A 19,015-nucleotide genomic window follows, 5' to 3' on the forward strand; every position below is an offset into this window, starting at 1 on the left:
TTCTCCCCCACCTCCAGCCTTCCTAGATGGACTTTAGGATGGAGAGCCCAGGACTGGGGAGCTCCGAGGTTCCTCAGAGTCACAGAGGTGCCGAATGCCAGTGCACCAGGGAGATACACCTTCTCGTAAAAAGAAAAGAAAAAGGAACGAAATCTGCTTCCTGCAGTGATGTTACAAAAAGCCATTAAAAAAACCATTCTAATTGAAATCTAGTATTCACAAGTAGTTAAAAGCATCACTTATCAGAATTTTTTTTTAAACAAAAACCTCAGCTCAAGTTATCAGAGTTGATTGTCTTAAAAAAAATAGACGTATGAGTGTCCACATCCATTGTACCCTGATAGCGGCCCACAGCCGTGCTCACACGAACGAGGAGAAGCCAGTGAGGGGCGTACGGGTGCTGGGCTGGGGGCCCGCAGGCGTGTACACACCGCCCGAGCTCTGCGTGGTGACCACTGTCTGGAAGCGGGGCCCGGGCTCGCTCGCCTCACACTCCTCGTAGCGGTAGGGCGCTGGGGCCTTGCTGCTGGGGGGCCTGCGCTTCCAGGAGTTGTAGTAGGTGGGGTCGCTCATGTAGTGGTTGACAAAGGAGTGCTTGGGCAGCTCATCCTCATAGTCAGAGTCAGTGGCCTGCAGGGAGAGGGACGCTGTTATTCACACAAAGGTGGGAGGGGTGCATGGCATCTGCTAATGCCGCTGTCCCCCACGTCCCCCACACGGAGCTCAGGTGAGAACCCAGCACCCTGGGTTGTCCTCAGCCCCATGTCCAGCACTGGCTCAGGTTGGCCCTCATCATGCTGCCGGCTGGCAGCCATGCGCTTTCTGAGCTGCTGCTCCTCATTGGATCGGGCTGGTCTCAGAGCTTTGGGACACCTGTCCCAGGGGCAGTCCACACAGCATCACTGCCAGGGGTGATCCTCATGACTTCCCTACCCGAGGGGCAATCTACATGGCTCCCCTGCCCCAGGGGTGGTCTACACAGCTCCCCAGCCATGTAAGAGGTCTACGCAGCATATGGTCACTGCTGTTCCGAGGGGACACTCTGTCTGTCCTTTTAGTGCATAGAAGAGAAACAGGTGTGGGAAAGGCCCAAGGTCTTAGCTTTGCTTACCTGAGGCAGCTGCAGATCAACGTGAAGTGCGAGTGTGGAGGTGAGGATGGCGGGTCCCCCGTGCCTCCCTGAGATCACCCCCTAACCTCCCCCCAGGCAAAAGAAGACATGGAGGGTCTGCAGAAGAAGGAGTCACTGCAGCACAAATACTCCTAACACATCTCGGTACCCCTGCCCCACACCCCAGGCCCCTGGGTCAGAAATGCTGGTGGCTGAGCTGGGCAGCCCATTGGTGTTGGAAGACAGTCCCTTCAAGTTTTTATTTTTCTTTTCATAAAATGAATCAGCATGGTCCCTTAAGAACACTTAGTCCACATGATTTCTCTGCTCATTTCCTTAAAGCAAAATTTGATGTTATGGTCTTTCAGGCTGACTTCAGCCCTTTGAAAGATTAGTGAAGAAGAATGTGGAGGCAGATGAGAGCATTTCCACAGACAGTGGAGCCTTAGAACCCCTGGGACCTGCAGCCTCAGCACACAGGAGGACTCAGTCCCAGCTCTGGTAGCATCTTGGCATTGGTTGAACAGGTTCACAACCCCCTATTTGTAATTCCAAAACCCTTTTTGTAAGCCACTTGGTGGTGAAATGTGCCCTGGGTGGTGTTACGGCAGGTGTTATGGATTGAATTTGGAGTCCCTGGGTGGTGTAAATGGTTCATGCACTTAGCTGCTAACTAAAAGGTTGGAGGTTGGAGTCCACCCACAGGCACTTCAGAAGAAAGGTCTGGCAATTCCACTTTTGCAAAATCAGCCATTGGAAACCCTATGGAGCACAGTTCTAATCTGACACACCTGGGGTCACCATGAGTCGAAATTGATTTGATGGCAGTTGGTTTGGCTTGGACGATCTAAGTTGTGCCCCCCAAAAAGATAAGCTAAATTCGCTTTTGTGTGACCTTTCTAGCCATGGTCTTGTAATTCCCACCCAAGTGATGGCTGAGACTGTGCAATAAGGCAACCGTGGCCCCTAAGGGGATTGGTCAGTTTTTCCATCCCGCTAGGCTTAAAAGAGAGCCAATTCCAGAGCAGAGAGAGGACCTTACCGCCACCAAGGAAGAACAGCCAGGAGTGGAGAACGCATCCTTTGGACCCAAGATCCCTGCGTTGAGAAGCTCCCAGACCCGAGAGAGAGACAGCTGTAACACTGAAGGCAGCCAGAAGCAGTGGCAGAGAAGCGGCAGCAAGAGAGAATGACAAGAGAGACTGGCAGGAGACAGTGCAGTGGTCTTCCTGGCCCACAGAGTGAGGAAGCTGACTGCTTTGGAGCCAAGCCTTACTGGCAGAGACGGGTACCTCTGGGCACTTATTGGCAGAGCTAAAAAAGCTGTGTAACACTTGCCTGAGCAGGGCAGAGGCCAAGGGGCCAGAGAGAGGCGTGCCTGTAGCACGGCTGGGAAGAGGCTGTCCTGAGCCTGAACTGTAATCTGTTACTTCCCTAATAAACCCCCTAATCATGAGAATTGTATGTGAGTTCCATGTGACCATTGCAATGAATTATCAAACCCAGCACAGAAGTAGAGGGTGCTGTAGGTGGGACAGTTGGTGTCAGAATTGGTAGAGATGGCAGAGAAAGGAGGCATGTCTGATCTCCACCTCATAGGAATCAGCCTTGGTCTGTTGATCTTGATTCTCCTTCTCCCTTGCGAAGTTAGACAAGGAGGTCAGACACCACCCCCATGCCATTTTTACAGTTGGTGTCAAAAGTGGGATTCTTTGCAATGGCTCCAGATTCATGGAAGCATGGAACTTTGTAAGACAAAAATGAAGGGGCTTGGAAAGTGAAACTTTTGATTCTTAGATGGTTATTTTTTTGTTGTTACCTCTAATGGCTGAAAAGCCACATCTGGAGTGAGGGCAAAAGCCAGGCCAGATAAGCAGGATGATTGATAGGGGCCAGGGTCTACTAGTTCCACCCAGCCAGAGGTCTAAGGCCATATTCATATGAATGGGAAGATAGTTGAGGGATGGAGAAGAGAAGATGAAACTGGAATGTTTTAAATAGCAGTTATGTGTTTATCTGCTATTGATACTGAATGTTTCTCCCACCTAGTGTTGTAAAGCAGACTTAAATGTATGGTAGAAATGAATATTGGGTATTATAGATTACAGAGAGTATATAACTCTGCCTTCAGCCAATACTTGATTGGATATGCTAAAAGGGGAACTAGGATTTGCCAGGGAGAAACAGGCTTTTTGTTTCAAGCCAGTAACCCTGTGTATAGAGTGGGAACTTAGGTTGAAAACCTGAACCCCACCCAGATTTTGCATTTGCAAAGACATAAGAACCACCTAGAAGTACTGAGAGAACAGGAGATTTGTATTTGAAGGAAGGACCTGCAGAAAAAAGTTACTGTTTTGCTTTTTGAATTTCAAGCATGCTGTTGGATGCATCAAGGCAGGAAAAGTCAGTGCCCATCAGAAGGAAACGCTTTCCAGGACTGGAAGTTAAAGGGAGCTGACGAGTAGACAGCTTGGTATATTTGCTTGTTGGTGACCACCTGGGTCCACTCATGAGTGGAAGTGGGGGAAGTGCAGCAATGAAGAGACGGGATAAGTTTGGACATGTTCCACTGGCACCTGTTGACCTAGCCCAAGGGGGCTAGGGATGAGAGTGTGTAAAGGGGCTGTCTGAAGTGCCAGGAGGTGTGTGTGAATGCTCCAGCCTAAGGCTGCTACCCATTGTGACCTGGCTTGGATGGCTAGGGATGAGCTGACCAGAACCTGACCGAATGAAGAGAAAGATGTGTGACACCATGAGCTGGTGCAGACTGCTGCAATTTGATGGCTTGTTCTGGACTGGAGTTTGTTTACGGATGCAGATGTTCAAAGTTCCAAACGGAACAGAAGATTCTTCAAGACCAAGGAACATGCTTATCTCCTCAGAGTACCAGTTTGATTTAAAAAAAAAAAAAACAAAAAACTGGTTGGATAGGGACAGGCAATTTAAACACTGGCTATCTAAAACAGGAGAGATAAAGGCATGAAGTGGCTGGCTTACACGCTTTTGTGGGCATGCTTACATTAACTTAGGGGGACAAGAGAGGATCCCCACTGAATAGATTCCTGTTTTCTTCATGGGTCTGAGGAAGGGAGGGTGGGGGAAGGTGCTGATAGGATTATATAATTCAGTTGTGAGTAATGATTGTTAACAGGGTTAATTGTGATTACAAAAACTGTAAGTGTAGAAGCTGTAAGTGTGAAAGAGTGGACTAAGGGGGAGGCACTGCTGGACTCGAGTAGAGTGGCTGAACCTAAAGTCCCTTGAAGCTTTTGCTATTTTGATATCTCCTGAGGCACAGAGTAAGGGAATATAATCTTCTCTCAGTTAAATTTTATCAGACATCCAAAAGGGTGATGATGAAACAAATTATTGGAGAACCTGACCAAATTGGATGGATACCTGCATCAGGCCTGAGTAACCTCACCCTTAGGACTTTTTTGCTCTGCTGAAGGACTAATTGTTAATGACTGTTTTGGACTGGTAAAATGATTGGGAGGGGGGAGTTATCCTCCAAACATGAAAGAACTGTGGCTAGAAAAGCCAGGGAGTGGACTGCAGTGCAATGGATCGCTTTTGTGTGGCATTTCTCGCCACAGTCTTATAAGTCCCACCTAAGTGACTGTATGGAACTGTGCAATTAAGGCAATTTTGGCCCACCAAGGGGATTGGTCAGTTTTGCCATCCTGCTAGGCTTAAAAGAGAGCCAATTCCAGAGCAGAGACAGGATCCCACAACCACCACCAAGGAAAAACAGCCAGGGGCAGAGCGTGCGTCCTTTGGACCCAGGATCCCTGTGCTGAGAAGCTCCTGGAACCAAGAGAGAGAGAGATGTAATATGCAAGACAGTGAGAAGTGGTGGCAGAGAGGCAGGAGCAGGAGAGACTGACAGAAGAGATCGGCAAGAGTGACCAGCAGGAGACGGCGCAGTGGGCTTACTGGTCCACAGAGCGAGAAAGCTGAGTGCCTTTGGGCTGAGGCTTACTGGTGGAGTGGGGTGCCTCTGGGTACTTATTGGCAGAGCTAAGAGCTTTGTAACACTTGCCTGAGCAGGGCAGAGGCCAAGGGGCCAGAGAGAGGTGTGCTATCCTGATGGAAGAACTGTATACTGAGTGCTCCTGAGTCTGGACTGTGACCTGTTACTTCCCTAATAAACCCCATAAATGTGAGTATTGTCTGTGAGTTTTGCATGGCCATTGCAATGAATTATCAAACCCAGCACAGAAATAGAGCGTGCCATGGTGTTAGAATTGGTAAAGATGGCTAAGAGAGGAGGCATGTCTGACCGCTGCCTCATAGGAATCAGCCTTGGGTAACTGATCTTGATTTTACGTCCCCCTTGTGAAGTTAGGTGAGGAAGTCAGACAACACACCCACATCGTTTCTTTACAGTTCCTAACCCCTAGTACCTGTGAATATGAGCTTGTTTGGAAATAGGGTCTTTGAAGATGTTATCAGTTAGGTTAATAGGAGGTCATACTGGAGTAGGGTGGACCCTGATCCTATATGGCTTGTGTCCTTATAAAAAGAGGACAGAGAGAGAGATAGACAGAGGGAAGACACCATGTGAAGATGGAGGCAGAGACTGGAGTTATGCTGCATCTACAAGCCAAGGAACGCCAGGGGTTACCAGAAGCTGAGAGAGGCAAGAAAGGATCCTAGGAGACAGCCTGGTCCTGCTGACATCCTGCATTCAGACTCCCAGCCTCCAGAACTGTGAGACAATAACTTTCTACTGTTACAAGGCACTAAGTTTGTGGGATTTTGCTAGGCAGCCTCAGGACACCGATTCAGCAGCTAACCCTGACCTGAACTGGCACAAGGCCATTCCTAGGCGTTTTTCAGTCCACTTGGTGTGAATATGGTCATGTTTTGATGCAGAAATACTTGTGTGTTTGATTACGGAGTGCTGCCCGGCCCAGGTGCGGGTGTTACATCCTATGTAATATATTCCAAAACCTGAAAAACACCCAATTCCTAAATCTATCTGGCCTCAAGGGTTTCAGATAAAAGATCACAGACTGTATTTGTGGGTGTTGTTTAAGACTCTTCATCTGTTTTCTAGAGGACTTGAGGTGGCTTACAAGGGAAAGCTCAGTGTAAACTAAGACAGGAAGCAAAGGGAACAAAGATCATCCAAAAGAAGCCGAAGGAATCTCTGCCACCAGTTTCCTAAATCGGGTTTGTTGCTTCTTCAGACATCAAATCTGCTCCTAAATTTCCTAAAGCTTAGGGAAAAAGAACACACAATGGGATACACTGAAGGCATCACTTCTCATGAGAAAGTCACAGAACACGCAGAAGTGGACTACCATGATTTAGTCCCAGGATTCACCACTGGGCTCAGGGTTTGTTATTATCTGAAGATCGAAGATAAGACTCAAGACGTTCACCTTCATCAGACTGTGCCTTCAGGTGCCCCAGGGCCCTCCCAATTCACCTTGCCTACCACGAGCTGATGTTGTTGTTGGGTGCCATCGAGTCGATTCCGACTCATGGCGGCCACATGTGACAGAACAGAACTGCCCTATAGGGTTTTCTAGGCTGTAACATTTACATGAGCAGATCATCAGGTCTTTCTCCCACAGAGCAGCTAGGTGAGTTCAAACTGCCAACATTTTGGTTAGTAGCTGAGCACTTAACCGTTGCACCACCCAGGGCTCCTTACCACAAGGGATACTCTTATGGAAAAATGTGAGAAGTACCAGCTAGACTTAATGCTCTCATATTGTGTCTGAAGAAACCGAGACCTCAGAAGTGAAGTCACCTTCTCAGGATGATGCTGGCCGGGGACAGAATGTGGCCAGACCCAGCAATGATGTACCAGCAAAAGGTTGCAGAAACAAAGCCTTTCTGGAGTTCCTGAGTGGTGCAAATGATTAAATGCTCAGCTGCTAATTGAAAGGTTGATGGTTCAACTCCACCTAGAGGCACCTTCTGAAAGATCACAGCATTGAAAGCTCACAGCCTTTGAAAACCCTACAGAGCACAGTTCTACTCTGACACACACAGGACTGCCATGAATCAAAGTCAACTACTGCAGCTGGTAGTAACACATAGGGAACATCTTCAACCACAGTTTTATAAAAGGTAGAGGAAGACTGCTTCTTTGGATGGGTTTATATGAAGTCTCCGTGAGTGGTGGAGAGATTGTCAACTTCAGTGGTAATTTGTGCTCTCAATTTCTTTTCACTAAGCCTGGCCGGCACACAGTTGGTGGCAGCTTCCTGCATTTCTCCATGCTCTTTGTTCCCTGGCCCACCCCCACCTGCTTCTGTAGCTGTTTAGGCTGTAAAGACAAAGGGTTCATAGTGGCAGGTGGGACCTAGGGGCCATCTGGAAGGGACCTCTGAGATATGGCAGGAGCCTATGTGTCTAAGAGTGTGGAGTATGCCCAGCGCTGCTTAGAGAATGAATGTGTCTATGTCCCACAAAGAGGTATGTGTTTATGCAATTAATGAAACACAGTTTCACTCAAGACTTCTAAGTGACTCTGTATCATTATGTATTTTCTCAATCAAACATCTAAAAGTTCTGCAGTATTCAAGAGAGGGGTCTGTGACAGATCCCTGGGTGGTGCAAATGGTTAACATGTTCGGCTGCTAACTGAAAGGTTGGAGGTTCAAGTCCACTCAGAGGTGCCTCTGAAAAAAGCCCTAGTGATCTACTTCCAAAAATCTCTGTTGAAAACACTATGAAGCACAGTTCTACTCTGACACACATGGGACCATGATGAATCGGAGCTGACTTGATGGTTTGGTTTTTCTGGTTTAAGAAAGGGTTCTGGCGGGAGACTCACATGTCTGAGTTACATGCCTCCTTGAAAGTAAGCAATCCTTCCCTGCCGGGTGATCTGAATAGCTCTGCCCTTAGAAAACTGCAGTTGGCTAATGGGTGGGCACGTGACTGAAGCTGAGCCAATTGGAATCTCTCCTGGGACTTTTCACCCTGCAGTTGGAAGAGACTAGTTATTTCTGTGTGAAGATGAGGCTGGGAGTTTGTGAGTCTGGAGCGGCCAGTGCCATAGATCCAGGCAAGAGGTTCTAAAACCCGTTTGTGAGAATATAGCCATCATGCAGAAAGCAGTAGAGACAAGAGACTAAGAGAGGGTCCTTTAGCTTCTTGCTCTCCATACAGTACCAAGAAGTGAGAACTTATCCAGGGTCACACGACAAAGAAGTGCCAGGCAGAGCTGGAGCTAAAGCTACACCTCCTGGCTCCTGCTCAGCCCCTGTATTGCCTAAGAAACCACAGTGTTAAAATGCCATTCTTCTTCTGCCACCCACTCTGTTTATTTTTTATGTGACACTATTATTTTTTAATGGGGGTATATTTTAGTGAGTTAGAGTTATTGAGAAAAAGGAAATGCTGCAGGGTCTATTTTGTTTCATTTTTATTTTTAAGTTTCCCGTGTGGTATGAAGTAGCAATGGGTGCTGGTTTCCCAGGAAACTGCGGAAGAACAGCCTGTGATTGGACAAGCTGCCGGGCTGAATCTGAGAGTGTGTAAAGGTGCACACGTGCCTGGCAAGCAGCTAATGGAGATAATCTCAATGTGCTTGGTTTTATATTGGCTAGAGGAAAGATACAGATATTATTAGGGAATTAGGTATGAGGGGGCTGGTCTGAGTAGGGTAAAGCAGAGGTGTTTTTAAAACTGTTTCTTTGGATTTGGAAAGCCATTTTTTAAATGTGGTTTGAATAGCGGTACTTACGTAATTCATAAGCAGCTGTGTAACAACGCAGCGATGGAACCTCTTATTTCTAAGGGAGGGACATAAACAGCCCCCGCCGTGCCACGTGACTCAGCATAACTCAGAGCAGCCTTCATCAGGCAGGCTCCGTGCACCTGTGATTCTCAGCATTTTCAATTTAGCAAGACTTCTAGAAATGGTTAAAATATCCCAGGGAGAAAAGGGTGCCATCACTATTTTCTTAGTGAAATGTTAGTTTCTCAAAAGAGCCCTTCTATGTTCCACCTCCAGCAGTTTCTGGCCCCTGTCTCCCCAGGGCCCCAGACAAGAGGTGGGACAGGAGGGAGGCCAGGAAGAACTGCCCAGTCATAGATGGTGCTATGGATTGAATTGTGTCCCCACAAAAAATGTATTGTAAATCCTAACCCCCATACTAGTGGTAGGAGCCCGGGTTGCACAGTACTTAATAGCTGGACTGCTAACCAAAAGGTTGGCTGTTCGAACCCACCAGCCACTCCTTGGAAACCCTATGGTGCAGTTCTGTTCTGTCCTACAGGGTCCCTATAAGTCGAAATTGAGTCCATGGCAACCTTTTTTTTTTTTTTTTTTTAATACCTGTGGTTATACTCCTACTTGGGAATGTGTTTTCTTGGTTATGTTAATGAGGCAGTATTAGTGTAGGACGTGTCTTAAATCAATCTCTTTCGAGAAATAAAGGAGCAGGTATTAAGCAAGCAAGCAAAGGAGCAAAAACTGAGAGGAAGATCCACGCCACATGATCCCTAAAGAACCTAGGAATAGAAGCTGGAAAGAGACAAGGACCTTCACCCACAGTCCACAGAGAGAGAGCCCTCCCCTAGAGCTGGTGCCCTGAATTTGACTTCTAGCCTCTTAAACTGTGACAAAATAAATTTCTGTTGGTTAAAGCCACTCGTGTCGTATTTCTGTTATAGCAGCACTAGATAACAAGACGGATGGTGTTACTTTCCTCACTGCTGCATCTACACTGTGGGAAATCATTAACCTGAACCCAGGGCAAAAAACCACAAATTCCCCTTTATTCTCCAGCGACTCCGTTTACAATCTATTTAAATCCATAAACTGCTTCTAGTAGGGAAGATAAACATCTTACATCTCTATCTATATCCAATCATTTATTACATAGTCCTATTTGAAAATGAGTGTTGCAGCCTTTGGTCTTATTCTACTGTTGAGCAACCCTAGGTGTGCACTCTGTGACCCTGGCTTATCTCCAAGGGCCTTATCTGTGGTTCTGTAACTTGATTCTGTTTCTATAGATTTGGGATTAAAGGGCTAGGCCAGAAGTTCATGTTACAGCAGGAAATGAACATTAGAACTTAACCCACATTTCATACCGGTTCCCTCTGAATGTCAAAGTCATCATTCATGGATACAAAAGATGCTTCCAGAATGGTGGTGTGAGGCACTCAGGGGACCCCCTCCCCAGTGGTACAATGATTCAACCAGTGAAAATTATTTTATAAACAGCCATTTAAAGTCTCTGGAAATGGCAATAAGGGCATACAGCAAATGGGGAGACACTTATGCAGGAAAATCTATTAAATCTCAGTAAGAGCAGCAGAGTTTATGGCATTTGAACCTTGATCTGTTCCCATCTCCCAACCCCCCAGCTCACTGTGACAGATGCTGTCCTCTGGTCAGATGTGGCCAGACAGGCTTCCCTCTCCTCTCAGCTTCCAAACTGGGATCAGGGGGAGGCTGTCGGCATCTCCCATCCTCCCCATCCCCCTCCCCCCGGTTCCATGTTGCAGAAGCTCTGTTCCAGGCAGGCATGATCAAGAAACTGTGGCTCCTTGTCCCCACCCAGCTTCTACTTGTAGGATAGAAGGGTACAGTAGGTGTGGCAGGCGAAGAATACTGGGCCCCGACTGCCCCACCCCCAGCTGGCTTGTAGGGCTGAGGCTGCACAGCAGGAGGAGCCAGCCCAGAACACCAGGGGCTACCATCTCCAACCAGTGCCCTGATTATATAGCAGGTGTGTCACTTCAGGAGAAGAGGGCTGCTGTCCTACCCCTAGCTCTGGGGCAGTAGCATAGAGATTCTGCCAAAGGGTGAGGCAGTCCATAAGAACAGTGAGCTCCATAGCTCTGCCTTAGAGGACAGACTTTATTTGCAACAGAGCATGAAGAAGTTCACTCCCAAGGATATTTTAAAGAACAATGGAGAACTTGCTGCTGTTGTCCTTAGCTGCCATGGAGGATTCTGACTTATGGAGAAACCATGTGTGCAGAGTAGAACTCCCCCACAGGCTTTTCAAGGCTTTGACCTTTTGGAAGCAGATCACCAGGCCTGTCTTCAGAGGTACCTCAGGGTGGGTTCAAACTGCCAACCTTTCAATTAATAATCAAACATTTACTTAGGAACTCCTAATGGAGAACTTAAGGATGAGAAATTGAAAGAAGGAAGCAGTTCCATGATAGCAACAAGGGAAGCAATAGACCAGCTAGAAGCTTAAGAGAGAGAACTAAGGAAAGAGACAGCTAAGAACCCTCTTGGGGTCAGAGCAAGCCTCAAAGACTGGCAATATCCTGCCTCTGCAAAAGGGCTGAACTTGAATTGGATCAGATTGTGGAGCAATTAAAATTAAGCAAAAGTGGAGACTAATAGCTGGGTGTAATACCAATAGTGGCAGACCATTATAAGCTTAATGGGATATCATAAAAAAAGAGTCCAAAAGAGCCCAGTTAAAGCCAGTCATTCCAGGTGGTCGGGGAGATGGTACACATGCCCATGGCTGTGTCCTCTGAGAAGCAAGATCAGAGATTGCACACTGTGGGGCAAATAGACTTCACTTAACTAGTCCAGCCAAATCACTAAACAAATAAGCAAAAAATAACAAGAAGCCTCAGGGTGGGGGAAGTGTGCATATCAGTACCCAGAGCTGCTACAATATATTATCTAAAATCACTTATTTTCAACCAAACATTATGAGAGATATGCAAAATAAACAGGAAAGTATGATCCACACAGGGAAGAAAAAAAGCAGGAAGCCTTTGAGGGGGCCCAAATGTTGGACAAAGCCAAAAAAAAAAAAAAAAGACTTCAAAAACAGCTCTTATGATTATAGTTAAGGAATTAAAGCAAAGTATGATGCAATGTTGTTCCAAGTAGAGAGTGTAAATAAAGAGATAGAAAAAAAAAAAAAAGAAAAGAAAGTTTTGGAGTTGAAAAATACAACTGAAATGAAAAATTCACTAAAGGGGCTCAACAGTAGATTGGAGCCAGAAGAAGAATCAGCGAACTTGAAGATACATCAATAGAGATCATACAATCTGAACAAGGAAGAGAAAAAAGAAGAAAGAAAAATGAGCAGAGCCTCTAAGAAATATTATAGAACAATAAGTGCAGCAACATACGTGTAATGGGAGTACCAGAAAGAGAAGACAGAAAGAAACAGAAAAAAATTGGACTTAATAGTGACTTACAAGCTCCCAAATATGATGAAAAGCATTAATCTATACATTGAACAGGCTCAACCAATTCAAAACAAGATAAATGCAAAGAGATTCACACTCAGATATATCATAGTCAAAATATGGAAAGGCAAATACAAAAAGGAAATCCTGAGACCAGCAAGAGAAAAATAACTCATCCCATACAAGAGAACTCCAATAATCATAAAAGTTTACTTTTAATCAGAAACATGGAGGACAGAAGGCATTGGGGTAACATATCCAAAGTACTGAAAGAAAACTGTCAACAAACAAACTTATATCCAACAAAACTCCTTTCAGAAATGAAGATGAAATAAATACATTCCCAGATAAACAAAAATAGGAAAAAAAAAATTGTTGCTAGCTTACTTGCCTTACAAGAAATACTAAAGGAGATTGTCAAGTTGAAAATAAGTTATACCAGACAGTGATTTGTTCCACATGAAAAAAACAAAGAGCACCAACAAAGGTAATTATATAGGTAATTAAAAAAGACAGTATAATTGCATATTTCTTCTCCTTTCTATTCTTACCTGATTTAAAAAGCAATAGTATAAAATGGAATGTATATAATCTTACTGTTGGGTCTATAACATACAGCAGCACAAAGGAGGTGATGGCAGCAAAACTGTAATGGAGTTAGTAAATGACACCAGATGGTAACTTGACAACCACAAGAAGAAATGCAGAGAATCAGAAATGGGAGGAAATTTTTAAAAAAGGAGGTTAGTATGTTCTCTGACCACAGTGTAATAAAATTGGAAATCAATAACTGAAAGAAATTTGGGAAATTTAAAAATAGAGGAAATTAAAAAAACACACTCCTAAATAACCAATGTGTCAAAGAAGAAATCGCAAAGGAAGTTAGAAAATACTCCATGTGTGTATCTGTGTGTGTGTGTGTGTGTGTGTGTGTGTGTGTGTGTGTGTGTGTGTGTGTGTGTGTACACCTAGCTCAGTGCCTGGGGACATTTAATAATCCTCCATAAGCATCAGCTGAATTTGAATCTTAAAACACCCACACACGTGAGAGGAGAAAAAGACTGGCTGATTCCCATTAATTCATTTTGGGAATACTTTTAAGAACAAATAGTTCAGATTTCATGAATCCAATTCTGACTGCTCTGGGATCATGGCCATCAACCTCCAGAGTTGGGCTGGAGGAGACAGTGGTGTGGAGTGGTTAGGCCAGCAAGATCAGGGTTTGCATTCCTCTGCCCTAACAGCTTGCTGGGTGACCTTAGCCTTGATGTTCTAACAATCATCCCACTGCACAAGGCAAGGAGTAGAGTTAAAGAAGGGGATGTTCACAAGTGCCTGGTACAGTGCCTGGCCCATGGCAAGTGCTCAGTACATCACAGCAACTGACATCCAATGTACACAGAAACAAAAAAACAAACAAAAGTTGATTCTTGACTCTAAGTGACCCTATAGGGTGGAGCAGAACTGCCCCACAGGGTTTCCAAGGCTGTAATCTTTATGGAAGCAGATTGCTCCATCTTTCTCCAGTGAAGCCACTGGTGAGTTAGAACAGTCAACCTTTCAACTAGCAGCTGAGTGCTTAACCACTGCACCACCAGGGCTCCCAACATACACAATCCGTTGCCATCTAGTTGATTTCAACTCACAGTGACGCTATAGGATAGAGTAGAACTGCCCCATAAGATTTCCGAGGCTGTAATCTTTAAGGAAGCCAACTGCCAAATCTTTCTCCCACGGAGTGGCTGATGGGTTCGAACCACCAGTCTTTTGGTTACCAGCTGAGCACTTAACCACTACACCACCAGGGCTTCTTCCCAACATACAAGAAACTGTTAATGGCCACATATGCAGAGTCAATGCTCAAAGCTAGTAATACTATCCATGATGTCTGTAACCTAAAAAGAACAGACACAGGAGCGAAGGACAGACACTAGCCAAGTGCCCTTGAGGATGTGTCCCTAATTGCTGGCACAGGGTGTCCCTGCTTGAAAGCAGTCATGAGCCTTCTCAACACATGACTCTTGGTACAAGCAGCTAGAACAAGGCCACTGCTTCCTTAACACAAAAAGGTAGGTCCGTTTTTGCAGGATTTCACCTGACAACCCCTCAGTTTTAGGCACATGTACCTGGCCCAACTTCTGCAGTGCTGCCGATATTAGCTCAGCCCAAGGCTACAGTGTGGGCTTGAGCCCGAAGTCCTTGGCAAACAGAACATGCAAATCATGAACCTCAGCACCCGGCCACTGTCCCGCTCCTGTGGAGTTCGTCTGCAAACCACAATTTGAAGGAAGCTGTTCCATTGAGCCTCAGGGCTCAATAAGACCTGGATTGAGGTCAAAATGAAGGTGAGATTTATTCTAGATGAAATATTGATTTAGAGTATGAATGCCAAGAGGTGGGGTGAGCCAGTGTGCAGAGAAATGACTTGGTGATTTTCGTCCCTCTGAAGGCTTGGTGTCATGGATTGAATTGTGTCCCCCAAAAATATGTGTCAACTTGGCAAGGCCATGATTCCCAGTATTGTGTGATTGTCCCCATTTTGTCATCTGATGTGATTTTCCTATGTGTTGTAAATCCTACCTCTATGAGGTAGGATTAGAGGCAGTTATATTAATGAGGCAGGACTCAATCTACAAGATTAGGCTGTGTTTTAAATCAATCTCTTTTGAGATATAAAAGAGAGAAGCAAGCAGAGAGACGGGAGACCTCATTACTACCAAGCAAGAAGAGCCAGGAGCATGCATCCTTTGGACCCGCGGTCCCTGCGCCGAGAAGCTTCTTGACCAAGGGAAGACTGATGACAATGACCTTCCCCCATTAGCTAACAGAGAGACTGTCTTAGTCATCTTGTGCTGTTCTAACAGAAACACCACAAGTGGATGGCTTTCACAAAGAGAAATTTATTTTCTCACAGTCTAGTAGGCTAGAAGTCCAAATTCAGGGCGTCAGCTCCAGGGGAAGACTTTCTCTCTCTGTCAGCTCTGGAGGAAGGTCCTCGTCATCATCAGTCTTCCCCCAGACTAGGACTTCTCTGTGCAGGAACCTCGGGTCCAAATCTTTGTGGTATGAGGTCCCCAACTCTCTGCTTGCTTCCTTTTCCTTTTATCTCTTGAGAGATAAAAGGTGGTGCAGGCCACACCCCAGGGAAACTCCCTTTACATTGGATCAGGGATGTGACCTGGGTAAGGGTGGTGTTACAATCCTACCCTAATCCTCTTTGATGTAAAATTACCATCACAAAATAGAGGACAACCATACAACACTGGCAATCATGGCCTAGCCAAAGTGATACACACATTTTTGGGGGGACACAATTCAATCCATGACAGAGAAAAAAACCTTCCCCTGGAGCCGGCACCCTGAAGTTGGACTTCTAGCCTCCTAGACTGTGAGAGAATAAATTTCCCATTGTTAAAGCCATCCACTGGCGGTATTTCTGTTATAGCAGCACTAGATAACTAAGACACTTAGTGTGTCTGAAATAAGGAAATTTAGAGCTGAGTGGAGACCATGCCTCTAATTGGTGCTTTGAAAGGTTTTGCTCATAAATGAGGGACTTGAGACCAACTGCATGCTCTTGAGGAAAGGGAACTTCCCAGGGCTGTGTGCAGAGCCCCTTCTCTGAGCCCTCTGGAGGCTGTCTCCGCGGCTACTGGGGACAAATGCTGTCTTGTCCCCTCATGCCTGCTCCCAGCACTGAAGGCCTTCAATGAGCCATGCTCCATGACTGCTGAATGCCCTGACATGGGGGGCTGGGGGTGGGCATACAGCAGGGTATCTATGGAAAATAGTACCTATGGCAATTAGTTTTAAATTGCTGAATGATCTCTCACAGCTAGCAATGGAAATTGTAATGGCCAGTAGAAACTACCCCCATCACCTGCCATACCTTTGATTGCCTCTGCCCATGTGCTCCCACCACTCTATGCACGCAAGTGCAGCCCCTGGGTCCTGGTCATGGCTGAGGGCTGACGTACTCTTGGGGCCTGGGCTCCTTGGTCCAACTGCTCAGTAAGGATTAGAGAAGTCCAGTCGGGCTCAACCTGGCACTGCTCACCTTCCTGGAAGAGCTGCGTGTAAATTCCCTTCCCTTCCTCCAGAAGTAACAAGAATAGGGGCACAGGGCGACAAGGACATAAAGCTCCACTGGCAGGAATGGTGAGGCTGAATAGAGGGGAAGCACAGGACCAGGGGCTGGAGGGGAGGGCTCCCCAGGTTCTATCACTCCTGTAGCCTCAGTCCCACCACTGCTCTAACTGGGCCCAGAGACCCCCATGTTTTATGGTAGCTTCCAGAGAACACTAGGTGTATCCATGAGAGAAATATGAAAGAGTGTGTGCTTTCAGGTCAGAAGCCCACTTTGGGCAAGTTGCTGACCTCTGCTGAGCCTCACTTGCCTCCTCCGTCAGGACTGGCCTCGTGCCGTCACCCCTAGGGTTAACTAAAGCATGTGAATGTGTCCAGTTCACAGATGCATCGTCTGTGTGGCACTCACTCAACACCACGCACTGCTCTGGGGTGGCATCCCCCAATAATGCCACCCTAGTGGCTTTCTTAACCTGCTGCAAAAGACCTCTTTAAAGTGTTGAAAAACAAAGACGTCACCTTGAAGACTAAGCTGTGCCTGACCCAAGCCATGGTGTTTTGAATCGCCTCATACGCATGTGAAGTCTGGACAATGAATACGGAAGACCAAAGAAGAATTGACACCTTTGAATTTTGGTGTTGGCGAAGAATATTGAATATACCATGGACTGCCGGAAGGATGAACAAATCTGTCTTAGAAGAAGTACAACCAGAGTGCTCCTTAGAAGCAAGGATGGTGACACTATGTCTCACATACTCTGGACATGTTAGCAGGAAGGATCAGTCCCTGGAGAAGGACATCATGCTTGGTAAAGCAGAGGGTCAGCAAAAAAGAGGAAGACCCTTAATGAGATGGACTGACCAGTGGCTGCAACAATGGGCTCAAGCATGGCAACAATTGTGAGGACGGCGCAGGACCAGACAGTGTTTCCTTCTGTTGTACCCAGGGTCGCAATGAGTCAGAACCGACTCAACGGCACCTAACAACAACAACAGTGGTTTTCTTAAGGAGCTCTAGTGGCTCAGTGGTTAATCACTTGGCTGCTAACCAAAAGGTCGGTGGTTTGAACCCGCCAGCCACTCTGTGAGAGAAAAAACGTGACAATCTGTTCCCGTAAAAACTATAGCCTTGGAAACCTTATGGGGCAGTTCTACTCTGTCCTATAGGGTAGCTATGAGTTGGAATTGACTTGAAAGCAACAGGTTAGTGCATTTCTTGGAATCCTGGGTGGTGTAAATGGTTAACGTGCTCAGCTGCTAACCTAAAGTTTGGAGGTTTGAGTCTACCCAGAGGTGCCTTGGAAGAAAGGCCTGGTAATCTACTTCCAGAAAATCAAGCCTTTGAAAACCCTGTGGAGCACAGTTCTCTGACACACATGGGGTCTGCATGAGTTGGAAATGATTTGACAGCCACTGGGTTGATTTTTTGTTTTGTTTCTATGAACAGTGCTAGAGACACTGGGTGGTGCAAGTGGTGAACACGCTTGGCTGCTAACCGAAAGGGTGGAGGTTCAACTTCACCCAGAGGCAACTTGGAATAAAGGCCTGTGATCTACTTCTGAAAAATCAGCCCCTGAAAACCCTATGGAGCACAGTTCTACTCTGACACACAAGGGTCCCCAGGAGTTGGGACTGACTCAATGGCAACTGGTACTGCATTCTCCCTCCATGTCCTCAGTGTTTAAGAATTAGGTGGTGATGGGTGGATCTGTCCCCATAAATCAGTCCCAGAGCAGCATCTCCTCGAGGCTGTGTGTGAGGGGCCGAGGGACTGAGAGGCCCAGAGGGGCTATGGGTTAGTACCAGGCCTTTCTTTTGCTCTCCTCCTCTGTAACGCGGGGCCCTTTATCATTGGCTCTACCTACCCGCATATGGCTGCTTGGAGACTCCAATAAGACAGGTCATGTGGCCCCTGGAGATAGCAGGGGCCACTCCCCAAGTTAGGCCCGGCGGTCGGAGCCCAGAAGCAAGCTGCGGCCACTCACCTCGGACTCAGACACATCCACAGACTTCTCCTTGAGGTTCACGCTCTCAGTCAGCACAGCCCCGTTGTACTTGCTGCAGATGTCCTCGTCTGAGTAGTGCAGCCCACCCGGGCTGGGCCGAGGAGGGGATCTAGGGAGGGGGCACAGTGCAGCAGTTACCCTGAGTCAGGACAGCTCGAACTCCAGTGGGATTTGGTGGGCAGTGGGTGGGGTGGGGTTATGTCCTCAGCCAGCACCCCAGCCCTGGTGGCTCAGGCCCTCAGGCAGATGCAGTGCACTGGGTGCAGCCACTGCAGCCCTACCTGGTCCCGTTCTTCTTGGAGAAGGTGCTCTTGACATTGAGGTGGCGGCTGTTGAGCTCCAGGGCAGCAAATCCCCCATTGTCCAGGGTCACAGACTCCTCCATATTGGAGATGCTCTTACCTAAGCCCGAGTAAGAATGCAAGCGCAGATGTTTTATTGAAATGCCCACTGACTCCCCCTGCTGGTGCTCACTGCATCCTGCTACACACAAAGCCTTGGGCTGACAGGCCTGGCTCAGCTTGTACTGTAGCGAGAGCTGAGCTGGGAGAAAAGCCACAGGGCGACCGTAATACTGGAACAAAAGACCCGCGTCACCACCGCAGTATTTATCTTGCCTGATACCCAAATGCTGGTGTTCTTGCTGGTACTTTATGAAAAGGGA

The 19,015-nt window shown here is 46.8% G+C and overlaps 1 protein-coding gene across 1 annotated transcript in view; it reads right to left on the reverse strand.

The window, feature by feature from the left end:
* Positions 1 to 360: 360 nt before the first annotated feature.
* SDK1 (sidekick cell adhesion molecule 1) overlaps positions 361 to 19,015 on the reverse strand; it is an 819,863-nt gene continuing 801,208 nt past the window's right edge. The window contains exons 42-44 of the mRNA XM_004385956.1: positions 18,633 to 18,753; positions 18,331 to 18,460; positions 361 to 630 (exon numbers count right to left, since the gene is read on the reverse strand). Of these exons, the coding sequence (XP_004386013.1) occupies positions 361 to 630; positions 18,331 to 18,460; positions 18,633 to 18,753 (521 nt within the window). The remainder of the gene's footprint in view (positions 631 to 18,330; positions 18,461 to 18,632; positions 18,754 to 19,015) is intronic.

The sequence above is a fragment of the Trichechus manatus genome, unplaced genomic scaffold, assembly GCF_000243295.1.
Source record: "Trichechus manatus latirostris isolate Lorelei unplaced genomic scaffold, TriManLat1.0 scaffold00151, whole genome shotgun sequence".
NCBI lineage: Eukaryota > Metazoa > Chordata > Mammalia > Sirenia > Trichechidae > Trichechus > Trichechus manatus.